Source organism: Tachysurus fulvidraco, chromosome 8 (genome assembly GCF_022655615.1).
Source record: "Tachysurus fulvidraco isolate hzauxx_2018 chromosome 8, HZAU_PFXX_2.0, whole genome shotgun sequence".
Classification (NCBI taxonomy): Eukaryota; Metazoa; Chordata; class Actinopteri; order Siluriformes; family Bagridae; genus Tachysurus; species Tachysurus fulvidraco.
This window is the reverse complement of record NC_062525.1, coordinates 139,104-160,000: the sequence shown is the minus strand read 5'-3', so window position 1 is coordinate 160,000 and position 20,897 is coordinate 139,104. Positions and strand designations below refer to the sequence as shown.

At 41.3% G+C, this 20,897-nt stretch overlaps 1 protein-coding gene across 2 annotated transcripts in view; it reads left to right on the top strand.

The window, feature by feature from the left end:
* The window catches only part of sdk2b (sidekick cell adhesion molecule 2b), a 151,533-nt gene that overhangs the window by 124,902 nt on the left and 5,734 nt on the right, over positions 1-20,897 (top strand). Inside the window, exons 25-45 of one of the 2 annotated variants that reach the window (XM_047817010.1) lie at positions 1-23; positions 6,701-6,816; positions 6,951-7,140; positions 9,470-9,568; positions 9,673-9,867; positions 9,953-10,154; positions 10,803-10,906; positions 11,742-11,812; positions 11,902-12,025; positions 12,629-12,685; positions 12,915-13,016; positions 13,554-13,669; positions 13,783-13,969; positions 14,278-14,415; positions 14,682-14,843; positions 15,011-15,136; positions 15,271-15,288; positions 16,009-16,173; positions 17,684-17,821; positions 17,949-18,087; positions 18,704-18,833. The exon at positions 1-23 is cut by the window's left edge and continues 215 nt beyond it. In XM_047817010.1, the coding sequence (XP_047672966.1) occupies positions 1-23; positions 6,701-6,816; positions 6,951-7,140; positions 9,470-9,568; positions 9,673-9,867; positions 9,953-10,154; positions 10,803-10,906; positions 11,742-11,812; positions 11,902-12,025; positions 12,629-12,685; positions 12,915-13,016; positions 13,554-13,669; positions 13,783-13,969; positions 14,278-14,415; positions 14,682-14,843; positions 15,011-15,136; positions 15,271-15,288; positions 16,009-16,173; positions 17,684-17,821; positions 17,949-18,087; positions 18,704-18,833 (2,602 nt within the window). The remainder of the gene's footprint in view (positions 24-6,700; positions 6,817-6,950; positions 7,141-9,469; positions 9,569-9,672; positions 9,868-9,952; positions 10,155-10,802; positions 10,907-11,741; positions 11,813-11,901; positions 12,026-12,628; positions 12,686-12,914; positions 13,017-13,553; positions 13,670-13,782; positions 13,970-14,277; positions 14,416-14,681; positions 14,844-15,010; positions 15,137-15,270; positions 15,289-16,008; positions 16,174-17,683; positions 17,822-17,948; positions 18,088-18,703; positions 18,834-20,897) is intronic. The other variant, XM_047817011.1, reaches the window with a different exon arrangement.

Sequence of the window (20,897 nt, the reverse complement as noted above, 5' to 3'; positions counted from 1 at the left end):
TCAGGGGCGGACCCGAGAATCTGGTAAAACATTTTATTTTGTCCTCCACAAACATCTCAATGAATTTGAAACAGCAGAGGTTTGTTTATTATACAGTCCCATATGGTTGAAGACAAAGTTGGCTTATAAATACCTGTAGAATGTATCAGAGGTGTGGAAAAGATGTAGTACCTGTACAAAGCGAAGGGGGTTACAGGTTTGCATTTATATTTGTCGTTCACTTCACTTCACTGCCATTATCTGGAGTGAATTACAATTATACATGTGAGCAGCTGAGTGTTAAGGGCCTTTCTCAAGGGCCAAAGAGTGTCTACTTGTGGGTCCTGGGATTTAAACCACAACCTTATGATCAGTAGTCAACTGTCATTAATGTACAGTGTTAAGATACACTGAAGGTATAGGAGGTGGAACACATAGAGTCTTTGGGAAGTTGTGGTTTTCACTAAAGGTATTTTACTAAAAGTTCTTACTGTTAAAGTCTAGTTTTTGGACAGTTTTGTTTCAGTAAATCAACCCTAACCCTAACCTGTATGTTTCAGTAAATCAACACTTACCCTAACCTGTATGTTTCAGTAAATCAACCCTTACCCTAACCTGTATGTTTCAGTAAATCAACACTTACCCTAACCTGTATGTTTCAGTAAATCAACACTTACCCTAACCTGTATGTTTCAGTAAATCAACACTTACCCTAACCTGTATGTTTCAGTAAATCAACACTTACCCTAACCTGTATGTTTCAGTAAATCAACACTTACCCTAACCTGTATGTTTCAGTAAATCAACACTTACCCTAACCTGTATGTTTCAGTAAATCAACATATGACTAGTCTTTAACTTTTGATATGCTTTAAACCACAGACCAGCTCTGTTTGATTTCTGACCATTGGTTGTAGGTGCTGGAGCCTGGAAATAAAATGTAAAAGCACACGAGTATCAGTAAACACTGCTGAGTATCATTAAACACTGCTATCAGTAAACACTGCCGAGTATCAGTAAACACTGCTGAGTATCAGTAAACACTGCCGAGTATCAGTAAACACTGCCGAGTATCAGTAAACACTGCTGAGTATCAGTAAACACTGCTATCAGTAAACACTGCTGAGTATCAGTAAACACTGCCGAGTATCAGTAAACACTGCTGAGTATCAGTAAACACTGCTGAGTATCAGTAAACACTGCTATCAGTAAACACTGCTGAGTATCAGTAAACACTGCCGAGTATCAGTAAACACTGCTATCAGTAAACACTGCCGAGTATCAGTAAACACTGCCGAGTATCAGTAAACACTGCTGAGTATCAGTAAACACTGCTATCAGTAAACACTGCTGAGTATCAGTAAACACTGCTATCAGTAAACACTGCTGAGTATCAGTAAACACTGCCGAGTATCAGTAAACACTGCTAACAGTAAACACTGCCGAGTATCAGTAAACACTGCTGAGTATCAGTAAACACTGCTGAGTATCAGTAAACACTGCCGAGTATCAGCAAACACTGCTATCAGTAAACACTGCTGAGTATCAGTAAACACTGCTATCAGTAAACACTGCTGAGTATCAGTAAACACTGCCGAGTATCAGTAAACACTGCTATCAGTAAACACTGCCGAGTATCAGTAAACACTGCTGAGTATCAGTAAACACTGCTGAGTATCAGTAAACACTGCTGAGTATCAGTAAACACTGCTATCAGTAAACACTGCCGAGTATCAGTAAACACTGCTATCAGTAAACACTGCTGAGTATCAGTAAACACTGCTGAGTATCAGTAAACACTGCCGAGTATCAGTAAACACTGCCGAGTATCAGTAAACACTGCTGAGTATCAGTAAACACTGCTGAGTATCAGTAAACACTGCTATCAGTAAACACTGCTGAGTATCAGTAAACACTGCCGAGTATCAGTAAACACTGCCGAGTATCAGTAAACACTGCTATCAGTAAACACTGCTGAGTATCAGTAAACACTGCCGAGTATCAGTAAACACTGCTGAGTATCAGTAAACACTGCCGAGTATCAGTAAACACTGCCGAGTATCAGTAAACACTGCCGAGTATCAGTAAACACTGCTGAGTATCAGTAAACACTGCTATCAGTAAACACTGCTGAGTATCAGTAAACACTGCCGAGTATCAGTAAACACTGCCGAGTATCAGTAAACACTGCCGAGTATCAGTAAACACTGCTGAGTATCAGTAAACACTGCTATCAGTAAACACTGCTGAGTATCAGTAAACACTGCCGAGTATCAGTAAACACTGCTGAGTATCAGTAAACACTGCTATCAGTAAACACTGCCGAGTATCAGTAAACACTGCCGAGTATCAGTAAACACTGCTATCAGTAAACACTGCTGAGTATCAGTAAACACTGCTGAGTATCAGTAAACACTGCTATCAGTAAACACTGCTGAGTATCAGTAAACACTGCCGAGTATCAGTAAACACTGCTATCAGTAAACACTGCTGAGTATCAGTAAACACTGCTGAGTATCAGTAAACACTGCTATCAGTAAACACTGCCGAGTATCAGTAAACACTGCTGAGTATCAGTAAACACTGCCGAGTATCAGTAAACACTGCCGAGTATCAGTAAACACTGCCGAGTATCAGTAAACACTGCCGAGTATCAGTAAACACTGCTGAGTATCAGTAAACACTGCTATCAGTAAACACTGCTGAGTATCAGTAAACACTGCTGAGTATCAGTAAACACTGCTATCAGTAAACACTGCCGAGTATCAGTAAACACTGCTGAGTATCAGTAAACACTGCTATCAGTAAACACTGCTGAGTATCAGTAAACACTGCTGAGTATCAGTAAACACTGCCGAGTATCAGTAAACACTGCTGAGTATCAGCAAACACTGCTATCAGTAAACACTGCTGAGTATCAGTAAACACTGCTGAGTATCAGTAAACACTGCTGAGTATCAGTAAACACTGCTCAGTATCATTAAACACTGATATCAGTAAACACTGCTGAGTATCAGTAAACACTGCTATCAGTAAACACTGCCGAGTATCAGTAAACACTGCTGAGTATCAGTAAACACTGCCGAGTATCAGCAAACACTGCTATCAGTAAACACTGCTGAGTATCAGTAAACACTGCTATCAGTAAACACTGCTGAGTATCAGTAAACACTGCCGAGTATCAGTAAACACTGCTATCAGTAAACACTGCCGAGTATCAGTAAACACTGCTGAGTATCAGTAAACACTGCTATCAGTAAACACTGCTGAGTATCAGTAAACACTGCTGAGTATCAGTAAACACTGCTGAGTATCAGTAAACACTGCTATCAGTAAACACTGCTGAGTATCAGTAAACACTGCCGAGTATCAGTAAACACTGCTGAGTATCAGTAAACACTGCTGAGTATCAGTAAACACTGCCGAGTATCAGTAAACACTGCCGAGTATCAGTAAACACTGCTGAGTATCAGTAAACACTGCTGAGTATCAGTAAACACTGCTATCAGTAAACACTGCTGAGTATCAGTAAACACTGCCGAGTATCAGTAAACACTGCCGAGTATCAGTAAACACTGCTATCAGTAAACACTGCTGAGTATCAGTAAACACTGCCGAGTATCAGTAAACACTGCTGAGTATCAGTAAACACTGCCGAGTATCAGTAAACACTGCCGAGTATCAGTAAACACTGCCGAGTATCAGTAAACACTGCTATCAGTAAACACTGCTGAGTATCAGTAAACACTGCTGAGTATCAGTAAACACTGCTATCAGTAAACACTGCCGAGTATCAGTAAACACTGCTGAGTATCAGTAAACACTGCTATCAGTAAACACTGCTGAGTATCAGTAAACACTGCTATCAGTAAACACTGCCGAGTATCAGTAAACACTGCTGAGTATCAGTAAACACTGCTATCAGTAAACACTGCCGAGTATCAGTAAACACTGCCGAGTATCAGTAAACACTGCTATCAGTAAACACTGCTGAGTATCAGTAAACACTGCTGAGTATCAGTAAACACTGCTATCAGTAAACACTGCTGAGTATCAGTAAACACTGCCGAGTATCAGTAAACACTGCTATCAGTAAACACTGCTGAGTATCAGTAAACACTGCTGAGTATCAGTAAACACTGCTATCAGTAAACACTGCCGAGTATCAGTAAACACTGCTGAGTATCAGTAAACACTGCCGAGTATCAGTAAACACTGCCGAGTATCAGTAAACACTGCTATCAGTAAACACTGCTGAGTATCAGTAAACGCTGCTGAGTATCAGTAAACACTGCTGAGTATCAGTAAACACTGCTATCAGTAAACACTGCTGAGTATCAGTAAACACTGCTCAGTATCATTAAACACTGATATCAGTAAACACTGCTGAGTATCAGTAAACACTGCTATCAGTAAACACTGCCGAGTATCAGTAAACACTGCTGAGTATCAGTAAACACTGCCGAGTATCAGTAAACACTGCTGAGTATCAGCAAACACGGCTATCAGTAAACACTGCTGAGTATCAGTAAACACTGCTGAGTATCAGTAAACACTGCTGAGTATCAGTAAACACTGCTCAGTATCATTAAACACTGATATCAGTAAACACTGCTGAGTATCAGTAAACACTGCTATCAGTAAACACTGCCGAGTATCAGTAAACACTGCTGAGTATCAGTAAACACTGCTGAGTATCAGTAAACACTGCTGAGTATCAGTAAACACTGCCGAGTATCAGCAAACACTGCTATCAGTAAACACTGCTATCAGTAAACACTGCCGAGTATCAGTAAACACTGCTGAGTATCAGTAAACACTGCTATCAGTAAACACTGCCGAGTATCAGTAAACACTGCCGAGTATCAGTAAACACTGCTATCAGTAAACACTGCTGAGTATCAGTAAACACTGCTGAGTATCAGTAAACACTGCTATCAGTAAACACTGCTGAGTATCAGTAAACACTGCCGAGTATCAGTAAACACTGCTATCAGTAAACACTGCCGAGTATCAGTAAACACTGCTGAGTATCAGTAAACACTGCTGAGTATCAGTAAACACTGCTGAGTATCAGTAAACACTGCTATCAGTAAACACTGCCGAGTATCAGTAAACACTGCTATCAGTAAACACTGCTGAGTATCAGTAAACACTGCTGAGTATCAGTAAACACTGCCGAGTATCAGTAAACACTGCCGAGTATCAGTAAACACTGCTGAGTATCAGTAAACACTGCTGAGTATCAGTAAACACTGCTATCAGTAAACACTGCTGAGTATCAGTAAACACTGCCGAGTATCAGTAAACACTGCCGAGTATCAGTAAACACTGCTATCAGTAAACACTGCTGAGTATCAGTAAACACTGCCGAGTATCAGTAAACACTGCTGAGTATCAGTAAACACTGCCGAGTATCAGTAAACACTGCCGAGTATCAGTAAACACTGCCGAGTATCAGTAAACACTGCTGAGTATCAGTAAACACTGCTATCAGTAAACACTGCTGAGTATCAGTAAACACTGCTGAGTATCAGTAAACACTGCTATCAGTAAACACTGCCGAGTATCAGTAAACACTGCTGAGTATCAGTAAACACTGCTATCAGTAAACACTGCTGAGTATCAGTAAACACTGCTATCAGTAAACACTGCCGAGTATCAGTAAACACTGCTGAGTATCAGTAAACACTGCTATCAGTAAACACTGCCGAGTATCAGTAAACACTGCCGAGTATCAGTAAACACTGCTATCAGTAAACACTGCTGAGTATCAGTAAACACTGCTATCAGTAAACACTGCTGAGTATCAGTAAACACTGCCGAGTATCAGTAAACACTGCTATCAGTAAACACTGCTGAGTATCAGTAAACACTGCTGAGTATCAGTAAACACTGCTATCAGTAAACACTGCCGAGTATCAGTAAACACTGCCGAGTATCAGTAAACACTGCCGAGTATCAGTAAACACTGCCGAGTATCAGTAAACACTGCTATCAGTAAACACTGCTGAGTATCAGTAAACACTGCTGAGTATCAGTAAACACTGCTATCAGTAAACACTGCTGAGTATCAGTAAACACTGCTCAGTATCATTAAACACTGATATCAGTAAACACTGCTGAGTATCAGTAAACACTGCTATCAGTAAACACTGCCGAGTATCAGTAAACACTGCTGAGTATCAGTAAACACTGCCGAGTATCAGTAAACACTGCTGAGTATCAGCAAACACTGCTATCAGTAAACACTGCTGAGTATCAGTAAACACTGCTGAGTATCAGTAAACACTGCTGAGTATCAGTAAACACTGCTCAGTATCATTAAACACTGATATCAGTAAACACTGCTGAGTATCAGTAAACACTGCTATCAGTAAACACTGCCGAGTATCAGTAAACACTGCTGAGTATCAGTAAACACTGCTGAGTATCAGTAAACACTGCTGAGTATCAGTAAACACTGCCGAGTATCAGCAAACACTGCTATCAGTAAACACTGCTATCAGTAAACACTGCTGAGTATCAGTAAACACTGCTGAGTATCAGTAAACACTGCTGAGTATCAGCAAACACTGCTGCTCTCTGTGGTTATAACAAGCAAGTTCCCCCTGAGACCATGATAACATTCAGCTCTGTGTTTTTAAAAGCTTTATTCTAAAGAATCCCTGTATGTGATAATGAAGATAATTCTCTCTTTGTTTTTTAACTCACTCTTTAGTGCCCTCCAGTGGTCCGTCTAATGTCTCAGCATTCTCCACATCCTCCAGCAGTATTTTGGTTCGCTGGTTTGAAGTTCCCGAGCCTGACAGAAATGGGCTCATCCTTGGCTACAAGGTCATCATAAAATAATAATAATAATAATAATAATAATAATAATAATAATAATAATAACAATAATAATAATTTTGAGTCCTCATAATAAATCTCAAATACATTTTATATTTTTTGTCTCGGTCTGTTTCTCTTAGGTGGTGTATAAGGAAAAAGATTCAGACTCTCCTCTTCAGTTCTGGACCGTAGAAGGAAACACCACCCACAGTGCTGAGTTAACACATTTAGGGAAATATGTCCTCTATGAGATACAGGTTTTAGCATTCACACGTATTGGAGATGGACTCCCATCCTCTCCTTCCATCCTGGAACGCACTCTTGATGACGGTAGGCATGACGACCGCAATCAGTATAAATCACATCAATCTCAGTGTACATGAGGTTCAGAAATTGAACAGAGGGGTTTGTGTCAAATCTCTAACAGTTCAGGGCAGTTTCATTTGTATAGTTTTCACTGAGATGACATGAGGTTTAAACTTTGGGAGGAACCAAACAAAAGGAAACCTACCTCACGGTGACACCGGAGGCTGTGATCATGAGTCATTAGTCTTCCTCACCTGTGTAATATGAAGTCAAACAGTACTGCTGTGTGAGCTTCAGAAGGATCTTTGGTACAATTCAATTTAATTTATTTGTATAGCGCTTTTAATTTCCCATTGTCTCAAAGCAGCTTTACAGAAATATGGAAACAGAAAAAAAGAAATAAATCTATAATAATAATAATAAGAAGAAAAAATATATACATTTAAAGTTAAAAAATGTATTTAAAAATTATTAACTTAAAATATAAAACATTATATATCTATCCCTAATGAGTAAACCTCCCTGAGATGATAAGAGGAACCTTGAGAGGAACCAGACTCAGAAGTGAACCTCATCCCCATCTGGGTGACACTCTACAGTAAATAGTGTCAATGTAAATAATGTCCTTTCTACGACAGTTTATAACAGTGCAGCCGAGAGCTCCTGAGGAACTAATGGGTCATCATAACCTCTGAGTTCAGCTCAGACCTGATTACTGATAAAGACCAGAACATACAGCTGACTGACACAACATTGGTACACATCATTTTTGTTGTTGTATTAGCTTAAAGTGTATAGTCTGTCGGATAAAGCGGTAGAAAATGAATGAATGAATGAATGAATGAATGAATGTATAGTCTGTGAAGCTAACCACGGAATAATGAACAAGACATCCACTGATTTACAAACTGCAGTCTTTAGTCTACCGTCCACAGGCTGTATAACATGGTACTGTATAACAGGATGCAAATTAGGGAAATTACAAGCAGGGTCTTGACAATGAAAACAAAGTCACAGAAGCTTCTACAGCTATGATTTTACATTTAATTTACATTTCCGCCATGTGGCAGACTCTTATCCAACGTATAGAACAGAAGAGCTGTAAAGTCTCCACCAATGAAAACATCAGTACTGGTTCACTAGGACACAGACTAAGAAGACCATCAGTCTAAACCTAGCACTCAGACAAAAAAAATTATATTTCATGAAGGAATCAGTCACAACAGTCAGTGACTAAGCTGTTCAAACAAACGGGGGACGTTCACCACGTCAGTGCCAGAACAGAGAAGAATATTGTTTTCTTGACATTTGGTGGGACCAGTCAAGAAGTGCCAAACGATCTGTGGTGTGATGTAAGGAGACAGAGCATTAAACTGTACATGAGAAAGACCATCCAGATTTACTCTGTAATCAGAAAGCTTACTTCTGACTGTCTGTGGTCCTGGTACAAGATCTTCTGTGTGTCAGAGTTAAGCAGGAGGAAGTTAGTAAGTGTCCACTGTCTGATGTCCTTCACACAATCTTCAGTCTTATTAATCTGGTGTCTCACATCTGACTGAGCTGAAACATACAGCTGTGTGTCATCAGTGTAACAGTGGGAGCTAATACCATGATTATGAGTAATTGCACCAAGGGGTAGAATGTATAGGGAGAAAAGGAATGGGCCTAAAACAGAACCTTGTGGAACACCGAACATTACCTTAGTTTGTTTAGAGTCGTCACCATTTAGATCTACCAAGGTTAACAACTCTGTATTCAGTAACTGACACGATTCTACAGAAGTACATAAGACTGGATACAGACTTGTAACGCTGCAGTATTCTCTGGCACAGTGTTAACCTGTCTCCGTGTCTCAAAGGATGTAAGAATAACACTGATGCACTAAGTGAGCTCAAGATTCACCATGTCGAATGTATTTTATAATTCTAATACATTTAACTCTATAAAACACTTCTGATTGGGGGCTTTCAGGGAGATCTGGCATGTGTGGAATCTCTGATGTCTAATAAACAATAAGAAAATCTTTGAAAAAAATACCTTTAAAAAAGAAGTGGCGGAGAATGAAAATCAGTTGATAACAATAGCATAGAAACTGTATGTGTGTGTGTGTGTGTGTGTGTGTGTGTGTGTGTGTGTGTGTGTGTGTGTGATTACCTAGACTTGACATTTAAACCTATATCCCTTCATTAAAGGTGAATTAAGGAGTATATCTATTATACACAGCTACATAAGACAAAGTACTTTTGTTTTGTTTTTTTTGCTTTGATTCCAGTTATAAACAACAAGACTTAAGTTAGAAGAGAAGTAACACACATTATAGGTTAAATACGTATAAATGTGTATGATTTCCCAGTGCCGGGACCACCAGTAGGTATCTTGTTTCCAGAAGTACGGACCACTTCTGTCAGACTGATCTGGCAATCTCCTGCTCAGCCCAATGGCATTATCCTTGGTAAGTGTAGTTGTAAATAACCCTTGTCTTGGATAGACAGACAAGCAGACAGATAGACAGAGTGTATATAAAACAAATTCGTCCTGTTTCTGATCTCTTTTCAGCCTATCAGATCACATATCGTCTAAATTCATCCAATAGCAACTCTGCGACAGTGGATGTCCTGAGCCCGAGTGCACGGCAATACAGTGTGAATTCGCTAAAGCCTGAATCCGTGTACATCTTCAGCATCACGGCTCAAACTCGTAAAGGCTGGGGGGATGCTGCCGAAGCCCTGGTGGTTACCACGGAAAAGAGAGGTGAAGAGAGCAAACAAAAGTTTATTCATTTAAATTAATTTTTTAATTGAATTTGCTTTTTTACTGTTTAACCGTTAATCCTCAGCACGTCCTCAGCCTCCTCGCCATCTTGTGGTACCTCAGGAGAGCGTGCGACCACGGAGCGTATTGTTGTCATGGGAACCAGGAAGTGATGGTCTTTCTCCAGTCCGGTATTACACAGTGCAGATAAGAGAACTTCCTATTCAGAAGTGGATCGTCCAGTCAGCATCTGTGAATCACGAGGTGGTGCCATACGCTGTGGAAAGGTGAGAATTTATTTAATGTGTTTCAGCTCATTAACATGAATGTGGTATAAACATCATCTCAACATCTTAACATCTCAACATCTTCAGTCTCAACCTAACCTTCATTTCCTGTGTACATGCAGGTGACAAAGACACATTTGGGTGCTAACTCTATGCACGTTCAGTATGACATGTTAGAGCGATAAAAAATGATTCCTCTGACCAATCCTGTCATGCATGGGGTCTGATCTTTCTTCTCTCTCACATTTACAACCATCCAACAAATCATTAATTCCCATTTACCATTTAATCTTATCTTATCATGTCATACACAACCTCTCATTCGGTTGTTGTAGTGAAATAAAGCTTGTTTGGAAGTACGTAGCAGAAATGATGCTAATGTTGTGACCATGCTCTGCTAACCTGAGACCAAAGTATGGCGCTGAGCATGTAACATGTAAATCAAGCTTATACACATTATATAAAGCTACAGTAGTATGTATAAGTGATGAGGTGGGCTGTAGGATAGGTATTTTACATTGGAGCTAAAAAGGGCAATGGACAGGCAACAAGACACGTGACTGAAACACACAATGAGGTAAACAGTGTACACAAAGTTTATTCATGCAATTAGAAATGGAGTTAAATGAAAGTCTGACTGTTTTTCAGACTGAAGCCCTTCACATCATATCAGTTTCGTGTAAAGGCCACTAACGACATCGGAGACAGTGATTACAGCCAGGAGAGTGAAGCTATCACCACTCTGCAGGATGGTATGGAATAATGTCTCTGTATCTATGTCTCTGTATCTATGTCTCTGTCCATCTTTAGTGCTCTGACTTGTGGTTAATCTCATTATTGGACCTAAATTGAAGCTAAATGAATAAAAAACACAATAATGATCACAGTATAAAACCAAGGCAGTTTTTACAGTCAGTGTGAATCGTGTCACCTGATTTTTGCAAGTGAAAGTGACAACAGGTGAACTGGAGAGGCAACAAGAAGACACCCCCTAAAAAGGGAATGTCCGCGAGGCGGGGAACAAAACAGCCTCAAATGCAGGATAGAGTATAAATAAAGGGTTCATTAGATAAAAAACATAAAACAGGACCCACGACACGACTTGACACGAGACGAAAGAAGACAAGGATTAAATACACAAGACAATTAGATACATGAGGAACAGGTGTGCAGAGGCGGGGAGGAGGAGACAAGGGCGGGGCAGACACGAGACACAGAACATAAACAAAGGCACATGGCCAAAGTCCAGTCTGGATCCTGACAGGGAATGGTGTCGCCCTTCCAGAGCCCTACACAATGACCTGTTTCTGAATGACATCCTCAGAGCCATCGTCAGAATGCTGGTGCAGTGGCCCTGGGTTCCTCCTGGTGCATGAAGACATTAGATTCTGTATGACAAAATGCATTGAAAGAATTTTCATTGGGATTAATAAAGTTCTATTTTCTTTTGATGGACCTCAGCTCTCAGTGGTGTGATGCTTTTGGTGTCCACACCACTCTTTATTACACAATGTATAAAAGTAATATGTAGTTTATTGAAGTGTTCTGGATCTGAGCAGTGCATTTTACTTCTCCTGCATCTTCCAGTTCCTGATGAAGCTCCCATCATCCTCTCTGTTACTCCTCACACCACTACATCTGTTTTAATCGGCTGGCAGGTGAGCAGAATTTCATATACTTTTTGAAATAGAAGCTATTTTTTGTCAAAGGCGTAACTTTGTCTTTCTGACCTGTGTTTGTGTTTCAGTCTCCATTGGAGGAGAAGATTAATGGGATTCTACTTGGGTTCTGTATTCGTTATCGAGAGCTAGTTTACGAAAGATTACAAAACTTTAACACACAAAAACTCTCTAGCTGGAGTGAACTGACATGTAAGTTCATCATTCTTTATATTTCTGTAAAGCTGCTTTGAGACACTGTCCACTGCACTATACAAATAAAATAGAATTAAATTCAATTGAGGGGGACACGGTGTCTTAGTGGTTAGTACGTTCACCTCACACCTCCAGGGTTGGGGGTTCGATTACCACCTCCACCTTGTGTGTGTGGAGTTTGCATGTTCTCCCCGTGCCTCGGGTGTTTCCTCCGGGTACTCCGGTTTCCTCCCCCGGTCCAAAGACATGCATGGTAGGTTGATTGGCATCTCTGGAAAATTGTTCGTAGTGTGTGAGTGTGTGTGTGAATGAGAGTGTGTGTGTGTGTGTGTGTGTGTGTGTGTGTGTGTGTGTGTGTGTGTGTGTGTGTGTGTGTGTGTGTGTGTGTGTGTGAATGAGAGTGTGTGTGTGTGTGTGTGTGTGAGCCCTGTGATGGGTTGGCACTCCGTCCAGGGTGTATCCTGCCTCGATGCCCGATGACGCCTGAGATAGGCACAGGCTCCCCGTGACCCGAGAAGTTCGGATAAGCGGTAGAAGATGAATGAATTCAATTGAAAATTGTGTTGCATTTATTCTTTTTACTTTCTGTCTATGTGTTAGATCCATACAGTATGAGGAACCTCAGTGATCCATCCCTCAGACAGTATGAGTTGGACAGTAAGCCCTCACTCTCTCTCTCTGTCTGTCTCTCTCTCTCTCTCTCTCTCTCTCTCTCTCTCTCTCTCACTGTCTATACTTTATAATGTTTTTTTAATTAGTGAGTCAATAACTTAGTTTTAGAATTATTAACACACTTTGTTCCATGTTTCTAAAAATGTGTGTGTGTGTGTGTGTGTGTGTGTGTGTGTGTGTGTGTGTGTGTGTGTGTGTGTGTGTGTGTGTGTAGCTCTGAGCAAACACAAGCGTTATGAGGTCCGAATGAGTGTGTTTAATGCTGTAGGAGAGGGACCAATCAGCTCACCACAGGAAGTGTTTGTTGGAGAAGCAGGTAAATAATAATAATAATAATAATAATAATAATAATAATAATAATAATAATAATAATAATAATAATTAAAGTTAATTTGAAAGACCCAATTTTAAAATACACTTAAAGTAAAAGAAACATGGTTAGTTATATAGTATTTTAAATTTTAAGTTAATCTTTTATTTTACATTTATTTTAAACTTTAATTGTATATATTTACTTATGTATTTTATTATTATTATTATTATTATTATTATATGTTTATTTATTTTTCTGTCTGTTCTGTTTCCATACATGTATAAATCAGCTTTGAGACCATATGTACAGTACAGAAGTGAACACTGTAGTGATGACATCAGCACACTGTAGTGATGACATCAGCACACTGTAGTGATGACATCAGCACACTGTAGTGATGACATCAGCACACTGTTGTGATGACATCAGCACACTGTAGTGATGACATCAGCACACTGTTGTGATGACATCAGCACACTGTTGTGATGACATCAGCACACTGCAGGTTTCTCTCCATTAACTAGTGGTTTTTTCCCACAGTTCCCACCGCACCGCCACAAAATGTTGCCATCCAATCAGCTACTGCGACACAGCTGGATGTGACATGGGACCCGCCCCCTTTGGACAGGCAGAATGGAGACATACAGGGCTATAAGGTGAGAAATATTCCAACTTGTTACATGTTTCCATTTTAAATAGCTTTTCCTTTATTCCTGTTTAATTCCTAGAATAAATTCTGTTGTCTTTTCTGTGTGTTTTCTCGTATCAGGTGTATTTCTGGGAGTACGAACGAAAGAATCACACTGAGAAGTTAAAGACACTGTTTCTGCCTGATGGAGCAGTGAAGCTGAAGAATCTGACGGGTTTCACCACCTACATGATCAGTGTCGCTCCATTTAACGCTGCCGGAGACGGACCACGCAGCCCTGCCATCAGGGGGCGCACTCAGCAAGCAGGTACCACAGTCAGTGAGTGAGGTTTGGTGTGAACAAAGTAAATAAACTGCTGTAGCATGTAACACATGAGTCACAGAACTGGGAGCCTTAGGATGTGTGATCAGTCATGTGATCAGTAATGTGATCAAAAATCTTATTGATCAGTCATGTGATCAGTAATCTTATTGATCTCTCTCTCTTGCTTTCTTTCTCTCTCTCTCTCTAACTTCCTCTCTCTCTCTCTCTAACTTCCTTTCTCTCTCTCTCTCTCTCTCTCTCTCTCTCTCTCTCTCTCTCTCTCTCTCTCTCTCTCTCTCCCCCCCTCACAGCCCCCAGTGCTCCGAGTTTTATACACTTTAGTGAACTCACCACCACATCTGTAAACGTGTCGTGGGCAGAACCGGTCTTCCCCAATGGGATCATCGATGCTTACCGTCTCGTATACGAACCCTGCACCCCCGTTGATGGTCAGTGTTACAGGTCCATTCTCAGACACTGATACTGTTTTGCTTCACTGTACCTGTGTGTGATTGGTCACAGATCTCTAGAACATACTCACTAAATATCTGTGGTTTTGTTAGCTTTAGTTGTGCATTAGTTCTAAAGCAAAAGGAGAATCTTTAGTAAAACCAATCAGCTTAAGAACATAAGTGGTCAAGATGAGAAACCATCCACGTGGAGAAATAACCATCAGAAAAGTTTGTTGTCTTCTTTTACCTGCTTCGTTCCTCAGGTGTGAGTAAGATAGTAACAGTAGATGTGAAGGGAAATGCCCCACTGTGGCTGAAAATCAAGGACCTGGTCGATGGAGTCACCTACAACTTCCGCATTCGTGCCAAGACCTTCACCTATGGGCCTGAGGTGGAGGCCAACATCACCACAGGACCTGGAGAAGGTCTGTACCTCTCTCTCTCTCTCTCTCTCTCTCTCTCTCTCTCTGCTTAATGATTTTTTCCTACCACAGTGTCTGATTGTAGATGATTGTTGTCAGAATTATAGTTAAGAAATACTGTGAAATGTAAAATGAATGCCCCCCCCCCACGCCCCTGCCCCCATTTGCAGGTGCCCCAGGACCACCAGGTGATCCGTTCATCTCTCGTTATGGTTCTGCCCTCACTATACACTGGACCAATGGAGATCCTGGAAGGGCCCCAATATCACGATATGTCATAGAGGCCAGACCCTCAGGTACAACCTCCAAGATATGACTCAGTTTTCAGATAACTGAAACGTTCCTTATTTACCAGTTTCCAGTTTTGATCCTGGACCAGTTCACTAATCTACCCTCTCTCTCACTTTCCTTTTACCTCCTAAACATTCAGGGGCAAGTTGTAGGGCAGGTGAGAAAAACATGAATGGCAACATGGCAGTGAAACCTGAAGATAAACATGCAGGGTTTATGCTCGAGTTACACAAACAGCTCAAATTCTGCAGAAAAGGCAAACAAGCTTCTGATGTACAGAGTTACAACAACCTTTATTCATCTGCATTAGTATAGTAATAAATATCATCTAGAGCTGAAGCTGAATAAAATAATGATAATAAATTATAAAATAACGATAATAAATAATAAAATAATGCTAATAAATAATAAAATAATGCTAATAAATAATATAATAATGATAATAAATAGGCATTCACTTATCTGTAAACAAACCTAATGTACAGGTTCATTATCTGTTCAGAGCAGATCTGACAGTCTCACCGTGTAAAACAGGGTTAAAAACAGGGATGGCGTTAGTCTGCAACAAACCAACATATGTGGATTTTATTTCTGTTCTATAACTCATTTCATTCCAAGGTCTCAGCAGCAGGATCTCACCTCTCTTCAGGAGTCTCACTGTAGAAACTTCTCTGATCTCAAGTGAAGCTCTCAGAGTTTTAGAGTTTGGTGGATATGATAAAAGCTCTGTATTACAGCAGTCACCCCATCGACTTTATTTTAGCAGACTTACTGTAAATATAAACTAGAAGCAGTACAAGATTTATAAAGTGTAAATGGTGAAGAAATACTTAAAATATGTTTTTTCTCACATTCCCATGTCTGTTGTGTGTTACAGATGAAGGTCTGTGGGACATTTTGATTAAAGATATTCCTAAGGAAGTGACTTCATACACATTCAACATGGACATCCTGAAACAGGGGGTGAGCTACGACTTCCGAATCATTGGAGTGAACGACTACGGATACGGATCTCCTAGCCAACCTTCACCATCTGTATCAGGTTGTTGTCACTGTACAGTCCATACAGATGGTGTGTGTGTGTGTGTGTGTGTGTGTGTGTGTGTGTGTTGTGCTCAGTTCAGTTCAGTTATTGAGAAGTCTGATTGCTCGTGGGAAGAAGCTGTTACACAGTCTGGTCGTGAGGCCCGAATGCTTCAGTACCTTTTTCCAGACGGCAGGAGGGTGAAGAGTGTGTGTGAGGGGTGTGTTGGGTGAAGAGTGTGTGTGTGTGTGAGGGGTGTGTGGGGTGAAGAGTGTGTGTGAGGGGTGTGTGGGGTGAAGAGTGTGTGTGAGGGGTGTGTGGGGTGAAGAGTGTGTGTGTGAGGGGTGTGTGGGGTGAAGAGTGTGTGTGAGGGGTGTGTGGGGTGAAGAGTGTGTGTGAGGGGTGTGAGGGGTGAAGAGTGTGTGTGTGAGGGGTGAAGAGTGTGTGTGTGAGGGGTGTGTGGGGTGAAGAGTGTGTGTGAGTGGTGTGTGGGGTGAAGAGTGTGTGAGGGGTGTGTGGGGTGAAGAGTGTGTGTGAGGGGTGTGTGGGGTGAAGAGTGTGTGTGAGGGGTGTGTGGGGTCATCCACATCCACTCCAGTGATCTTCTCAGCTGTCCTCACTATCTACTGCAGGATCTTGTGATCTGAGATGGTGCAGTTCCCAAACCAGACAGTGATGCAGCTGCTCAGGATGATCTCAGTGGTCCCTCTGTAGAACTTAGTCAGGATGGGGGATGGGGGGAGTGTGCATTTCTCAGCCTTTGTAAGAAGTAGAGACGCTGCCAGGCTTTCTTGGTGATGGAGCTGGTGTTGAGTGACCAGGTGAAGTTCTCTGCTAGATGAACACCAAGACATTTGGTGCTCTTGACGATCTCTACAGAAGATCCATCGATGTTCAGCAGAGAGACGTCACTCTGTGTTCTCCTGAAGTCAACAACCATCTCTTTAGTTTTATCAACATACAGAGACAGGTTGTTGGTTCTACACCAGGCAGTTAGATGTTGCACCTCCTCCCTGTATGCTGACTCATGTTCTTGTTGATGAGACCCACCATGGTCGTGTCATCGGTGAACTTGATGATATGGTTTATCTGTGCATTGCTGCACAGTCGTGAGTCATCAAGGTGAACAGCAGTGGACTGAGCACACAGCCCTGAGGGGCTCCAGTGTTCAGTGTGGTGATGCTGTTCCTTATCCGGACTGACTGAGGTCTCCCAGTCAGGAAGTCCAGGATCCAGTTGCAGAGGGAGGTGTTTAGTCCCAGCAGCTCAGCTTCCCAATCAGGTGCTGAGGGATGATTGTACTGAATGCTGAACTAAAGTCTATGTACAGCATTCATACACAAGTGTCTTTATTGTCCATGTGGGTGACATGATCCATGACATGAAATTATCTTCAGGGTTGACAATAATTTTTTACTACAACAACAACACAGTGTTTATTACTTAATTAAATATGGAGGATGTGGCTAATGCCATAAATGTAAATACACACATTGTTAAATAAAAAACATCATATTTTCATTTCCAGCTCACAAGGTAGCTCCATTCTATGAGGAGTGGTGGTTCCTTGTAGTGATGGCATTGGTCGGTCTGATCTTCATCCTCCTGCTGGTCTTCATCCTCATCATTAGAGGACAGAGCAAGAAATACGCCAAAAAAGAAATTGGTGAACTGCCTTTAATTTCTACCTGAATCTCCTTTATGATGTACAGTATATAGATAATGTCCTTCTCGGTTCCTTCAGTTCTTTGCTTCCTAAAAGTGTATATTGTGTGTTTGTGTGTGTTTCCTAGGTAACAGCCCTAACTGTACCACGCTGACCCATGGAGAAATGGTGGGTCTGGACGAGAGTCACTTTCCTACACTGGAACTGAACAACCGGCGTCTGTCCGTCAAAACCTCTTTTAACCGGAAGAACGGCATCTACACCAGGCTGGTCTTCACCACACGTCTCTGTCTATAACACTCACTAAAAACACACAAGCATGCATTATTTACTAGAAGATCATCAGTGGGTTCACATTCGGTGAACACGATGTGTTTCACGTTATTTTGCACATTTTTGGGAACAAATATGTAAATTTGTGGCATTTCATTTCAAGGGAAGGAAATAAATGTGAAGAAACAAAGAAAGTGCCATATTTTAAGGGCAGTATTATTGTGTTAGTTAAAGTACAACATCCTCCTGCATCTTCATATTTACATCATAAACACATTTATATCTACAATTATCTCATTTCCATAATGTCTGGGTTTATTATTTAATCACACTTATATGAGATCGGTACCTTGTCAGGACGATTTACATATTAGTTCCTTCTGCAGTTATTATTTAAGTAGCTAAGATTTTAGTGGTGATGTCATTGCTCTGTCCTCACATTAATGACCTATTAGTGAGGAATTATGGGTAATTAAACCCTGATATCTGGGTTGTGTGTGATGAGTGATCAGTGTAGTCTGACATTTTCAAGCTTCGTATCCTCTTTTTTTTTTTGACCAATGAAAAACATTTGTTCATGTATACGTGTATCTGTGTGTGCACGAACAGGTCGCCTCCGAGGCCGAGTCCCGGCAGTCTGCACTATTCTGATGAAGACATAAACACAAAATACAGTGACCTGATTAAAGCAGAGAGCAGCAGCTTAACGGAGAAAAAATCAGAGCTGTCTGATTCACAGGTAACACACACACACACACACACACACACACACACACACACACATCCACACAGTAAGTCATTTGAAAGCTACAACCAATATATGAAGTTTCTCTCTCTCTCTCTCTGTCTGTCTCTCTCTCTCTGTCTGTCTCTCTCTCTCTCTCTCTGTCTCTCTCTATCTCTCTCTGTCTGTCTGTCTCTCTCTCTCTCTGTCTCTCTCTCTCTCTCTCTCTCTCTCTCTCTCTCTGAATTTTTCCCTTTATTATTTCCTGTGTGTATGCTGTGTGTTTCTGACATTAAACTACAACAGGTTACGTCAGGGCTGATGCTACGTGAACACTTGTTTGGGGAAGCGCTGTGTCTAAATACACTAATTTAATGACTCTGAAAGGACATGTGACAAAGAGATTACTTACCAGCAAATTCACATAAAAGCAACATTACTCAAGCTTCTTTGTCTTCAGGAAGCAGTCTGTGTTTGTTTTGATTGTCTGTCCTGTCTGTCTAGTTCAAGGAATATTTCAGTGCACTAGGGAAAAAAGTATGATGTTGCTTAGCAAGGATTGCATTTGAGCCCCTGCTATATTATGGAGGATGACACACATTCTCTTTCTGTTGTTTGTTTGGGAGAGGAGCAACCCCAACCCTAACCCCAACCCTTACCATAACCCTAAACCTAACCATAACCCTAACCCCAACCCCAACCATAACCCTAACCCTAAACCTAACCATAACCCTAACCCCAACCCTAAACCTAACCATAACCCCAACCCTAACCCTAAACCTAACCCTAACCCTAACCCTGGACGGTCGGTTCATGAGGTGTCCTGCTTCATGCAATGTGAGAGGTGTAGCTGTGCTGAGTACTGGTTGACAACAATCTAATAGCCTCCTTGCTCCGGCATTGCTTCACCATCCTAGAACCTCCAGAGACATTGATCAGAGATGTTCTGAAGAGGATGGTAAACTCTTTTCTCAGGTGGACAGGAGGGTGGTCACAGCCTGATTGTCATGTCATGTCAGGTCAGAACTTTCCAACTGCAGATGGCACAGAGGCTTCTCTATTGAGAAGAGTTGGCATGGGCTGGCATGGCTTATGCCTTACTACAGCATGGTTAAACTGTAAACTTTCAAAAAACTTTTTATTATAAATATGTATTTGTGCTGAATCTGAGGGAAATGGCCCTATCAGCAACAAGTGTTCTATCAGTCATGAGATCAGAGAGGTCAGAGAGCCTCATCTTCAGTGTAGAGGATCAGCAGGATTGACACACAAACCTTTCCAAGTAATGAAGAAGAAACACTATTCCACAATTCTCTCATACAGTCCTACATGCTTTCACCTCCGTACATTCAAGAGATCACCAAAGTTAGGGATTTGAGGTCTGCAAGAGAGCCAGGGATCTGTGTGCTGAGACTGGAGTATTGTCGGGCTGCCTGAAACAGAGACTGCTTTGGGAGGTAGTTTCAGCACTACCATCCCATTTCAGGGAGGTTTTGGGTCAGGACCCTGGAGGAAGCCATCAGCTCCCACCACCCTTATAAAGCTCTGCAGCGGGAGGGTATTATCAGTGGAAGGAAGGAGCACTTTTGTTCTTCCAAACACCACCATTAACAACATTGGAAGATGTCTCTAAGAAAGCATTGTATGAAACCTCATTCAAAGTTGTGTAAAGAGAGATTCTAACAGGTCTAAAGAAGTCACATTCCCCATGAGGATGCTGGTTGTCCCTGTGCAAACCACCCATTGGGTGTGAATTGTGGGCAGGGCTTTAATCATTTAAACTGAAGGTTCTCTGTTACAGGTTTGTACAGTAAGTATCTCTCTAACACATTGTAAATAAGTGTCTTGTACTGTTTGATATATTCTACCACACCACATCTTAAATCTCACTCTTGGTTGACTGCAGATATTTGCCTCAAACCCATCTCTGTAAACAAACCCTACTGTCACAGACGCTCTTGTCCACAGAGCAGAGGTCACAATCCCAGTAACCCCATCTACCCTCCTCTGTTGTGTAAGTCTCACACAGTGGTGGTAGGTGGGCTCTGGAATTGTCAGTCTGCTGTAATGAAAGCTGAT